Source organism: Gavialis gangeticus, unplaced genomic scaffold (genome assembly GCF_001723915.1).
Source record: "Gavialis gangeticus isolate Ggan-Ray unplaced genomic scaffold, GavGan_comp1, whole genome shotgun sequence".
Lineage (NCBI taxonomy): Eukaryota > Metazoa > Chordata > Crocodylia > Gavialidae > Gavialis > Gavialis gangeticus.
Genome location: NW_017728973.1, coordinates 4,375,320 through 4,379,174, shown reverse-complemented (window position 1 = coordinate 4,379,174; position 3,855 = coordinate 4,375,320). Strand labels below are relative to the sequence as shown.

Genomic DNA, 3,855 nt, shown 5'->3' with positions numbered 1-3,855 from the left:
CCCTCCCCCTATCCCCTTCTTCCGTCAGTGGCTCCAAAGGGGCCCCACTCTCACAAAGCCTTTGTTCATCTAGCTGAGATTTGGAGCTGTAAGGCAGGGGAGGATTATGGCCTGGTTCTGGTTGTCCATGTTAATGATGTATTAGGAATTTTAGGATTTTCCCTTACGCCTCCCTTTGGGGCTGCAGCACTGGGGGGTACTTGATGAGACTAGAAGAACTGGATTGACTCTGTTTCTCAGATGGAAGGGGCAGTTTGGCAGGGGGGGCAGGGTGGAAACAGTGTGGTTGGGACAGCCAGAGGGTCATGGCAGGGATTGGGGATACTTCGCTGGCAGAGGAGGTAGGAGTTATGCTGGAACTTTCTCATAAACCCATTTGATGCATCAGGAGGGCTGAGAAAGTATTGGCATTGACCTGTTTCTCTCCTGACATTTTTTCCATTTCAAGGCAAACACCGAGCCCCCAAAGCTAAGCAGAGAGGAGGAGCGAGGGAGGGGAGCCCTGCTGCAGGATATTTGCAAGGGGGCCAAGCTAAAGAAGGTGACACAGATCAATGACCGCAGCGCCCCTGTCCTTGAAAGTAAGTACCTGACCCCAGGTGTCTCCACTGTCTTGGGTCCCAGTTCTCACATGGAAGATGATGACCTCAAAGTCCTCCTGCATCCGTTGGGAATTTCAGTCCCTGTGGTGCTGCTTGTGCCTGGCAAAGCTGTTCCTTTTGAGACTACAGCCCCTCGGGATGCTTCCACAAACTCTAAAGTGGTTTCCTACCAGCTTCCCTTTATAGAGACTGATGATGGAAAGTGTTATTCAGCCTTGGCCTTGTGGACTTGTTCAGTAAAATACATACTTCTTTGTAGACTTGTGGGGGGCTCTGTGATGGCACCAAGTTTCATTCCCTGAGTCCAGATGCACCTTGGGGCTGTTCAAGTCAGTGCTGAAGACACAAGACAGCATGCAAAAAGACTTTCTCTTTCTGCCCAGCAGTGGGTGTCGCTATGAGCAGCACAGCTCTAACTCCTTTACACCTGATGTTACCTGATCCCTCAGTCAGGCACGTGTTACATCTGCCACACAGGCACTTTCAGTTCAGGCTGTGATGGGGAAACAGGCCACCAAAAAAAAAAATCCTTCCACAGGGAGTGGATTAAATTAGCAGGGGACTTGCAGCAGAAGCAGAGATACAATCCTCTCATTTCAGAACCCAAAGGTGGTGGCGGCGGTGGCAGCTATGGCTCCAGTTCGGCAGCACTCCAGCCAAAGGGAGGCCTCTTTCAAGGTGGAGTCCCCAAGCTCAGGCCTGTAGGAGCCAAGGACAGCTCAGGTATCCAGGAAGTTATTCTCTGGCAAGGTCCTACTTTGGGAAGTGTGTGACTCTGGTGCTCATGTTCTGCAGGGCTTGGGGTCTGGGGCAACATACCATTGTTACTGCTTGTTTCAGTGCTGGCCTGGAAGCCTCAGCTTATTAGGCCTGGTACTTTGTTTCTGGAGCAACTGCTTAAAGATGTGGTCTTCATCCCCCTGCCCTTGCTGCTAAATGGCTCTTGGAAAGGGGCTGCTGCAGTCTCAGAGCTGGGGTATTGTCTCCCCTTTTTCCCTTCTGTGGATTCACCAACATGACAGAATGAGGAGCAATGGTCTCAAGTTACACTGAGGGAAGTTTGGGTTAGGTACTAGGAACAACTTTCTCACTAGGCGTGTAGTGAAGCATTGGAACAGGCTACTCAGAGAGGTTGTGGAATCTCAATCCTTGGTGGTTTTAAAGACCAGGCTAGACAAAGCCTTGGCTGGGATGATCTAGTTGGGGATGCTCCTATTTGAGCAGGGGGATGGACAAGATGACCACCTGAGGTCCCTTCCAACCCTCATTTTTTATGATTCTGTGTTGGAACAAGGAAGAAAGCGTTGACTACAGGCCAGGGGTGCCCATTTTTGATGCCTCTCCTGTCTGTAACCTCAAGTAAGCCACCTCTGTCTGGGCTTGTTTCCCCAGCTATAGAGTAGAAATAACTTGCTTCCTGAGGACATTGGGAGACTTGAGCTGTCACTGTCTGTCTAGTGCCTTTAAAATGGACCTGTGAATTGACAAATGGGACTTCTCAACATACATCTGTGGGCAAACTTGACCTTTGGAGAACTTGGGTTGTGAAGTCCTGGTTAGAGGTAGGTGGCACGTAGGCAGAAGCTGTGTGCTGTCCCTGCCCCCACTGTATGCATTCTGTTATGCTGTCCTCATCCTCCAGTGAGTAGAGCAGGTGAGCCAGACTGGGCTTTGTGGTAGATTCCTGCAGTGGAATCAGTGACCCTCTTGGGACTAAGATGAGCCTTTACATTTCACCTCTCTCTTCCCGCAACACAGCCCTCAGCCAGGATTTAGCACTTTCTCCTGCTTGCATGTAACCCAGGTATCTATCTGTTGCAGATGGCTCCTCTGGTAAGCCATCCCTGCAAGTTCCTGGCTCCAGATCAGCTGCACCGCGGCCTCCAGTGCCTGCCAGCAACAGCCGACCTCACGATGATTCTGACAACAGCCGGGCTTCCCCTCCAGAGCTTCCACGGATGCAGAGACCTTCCTTGCCAGACCTCTCCCGGCCCAACAGTGCTGGCAGCACTGGCATGAAACACAGCTCCTCTGCCCCTCCACCCCCGCCACCAGGACGCCGAGCTAACGCACCTCCTGCCCCACCTCCCATGCACAGCAGCAAGGCACCTTCTTACAACCGGGAGAAGCCATTGCCACCAACGCCAGGACAGCGGCTACCCACAAGCCGAGATGGACCTCCAGCCCCTCCTCCCATCAAGCCTCCCCCTTCCCCAGTCAACGTCCGAACGGGGCCAAGTTCTCAGAACCAGTCTCTGGCTCCTCCTCCGCCCCCTTATCGACAGCCTCCAGGCATCCCCAATGGTCCCTCTAGTCCTACTAATGAGTCGGCCCCTGAGCTACCACAGAGACACAACTCTTTGCATAGGAAAACTGCAGGTCCTGTTAGGGGCCTGGCACCACCTCCGCCCACTTCAGCTTCCCCATCTCTACAGAGCAATAGACCCCCTCCGCCGGCCCGAGACCCTCCAAGCAGAGGAGCAGGTAAGAGCCCTTCTAGCGCATTCTCGTCATTAGACTTGCACTGGGCATCCAGACGGGGAGTTGCTGTTTGCAGCTGGCTGACAGGAAGCTCCTGAATGCTCACCTTAGGGTGCTCATCCTTAGAAAGCGATGTAGTAACTCTCTGGTAGGACTGACTGGAGTATGCTAGAGTAAGAGGCTTGGGCTTGCAGTAGGATTTAAAGCACTGCCTCTTGATCTTTAACTACTTCCTACTTCCAGCCCTATGGCTTATCTTGCTTGTGGTCTCAGCCACTACCCCATAAATGTTCCCAGTGCCAGGCTGCTCCATGCAGGCTGGTTCCCACATGGAAAGCAGAGCTACATTTACATGGTGCTTGCATCTTAGCTAATTAGTTCTCATTCTGCTGTCCCCTGTGTCAGAGCTTGTGTGTAGCATTAGATCAGAACCACTGAGTGTTGTGTAAAGCAGTGGGGGGCAATCAGGTGTCTCCTGAAAGCAGTGTTGAGTTGGGCATGTGCTTCAAGATCCTGTTTTAGCCTCCAAGTGGGATGCATTTAGTTCAGACTGTGGCCTTGGGTGTCTGATTAGCTACAGCAGCAGATGATTCAGATTACATTTGATGTGGAATAAAGGCTGTAAACCAAGTGGAAACCTCAGAGCCTGCTGCAGCTGGGGCAGGGGTGGGGGATGGAAGGGTTGGCATCTACCTGTCAAGTTGATCAAGAGAGCTAGGATGCCCTGTGTATCTGGTTGCAGACAGCGTCAGTTTTCTCCTGCAATCCTGGC

General features: G+C 52.2%; 1 protein-coding gene across 1 annotated transcript in view; it reads left to right on the top strand.

The window, feature by feature from the left end:
- Positions 1-3,855, top strand: part of WIPF2 (WAS/WASL interacting protein family member 2) — a 29,941-nt gene that overhangs the window by 5,953 nt on the left and 20,133 nt on the right. Inside the window, 3 exon segments of the mRNA XM_019506889.1 lie at positions 449-581; positions 1,203-1,325; positions 2,424-3,086. Of these exon segments, the coding sequence (XP_019362434.1) occupies positions 449-581; positions 1,203-1,325; positions 2,424-3,086 (919 nt within the window).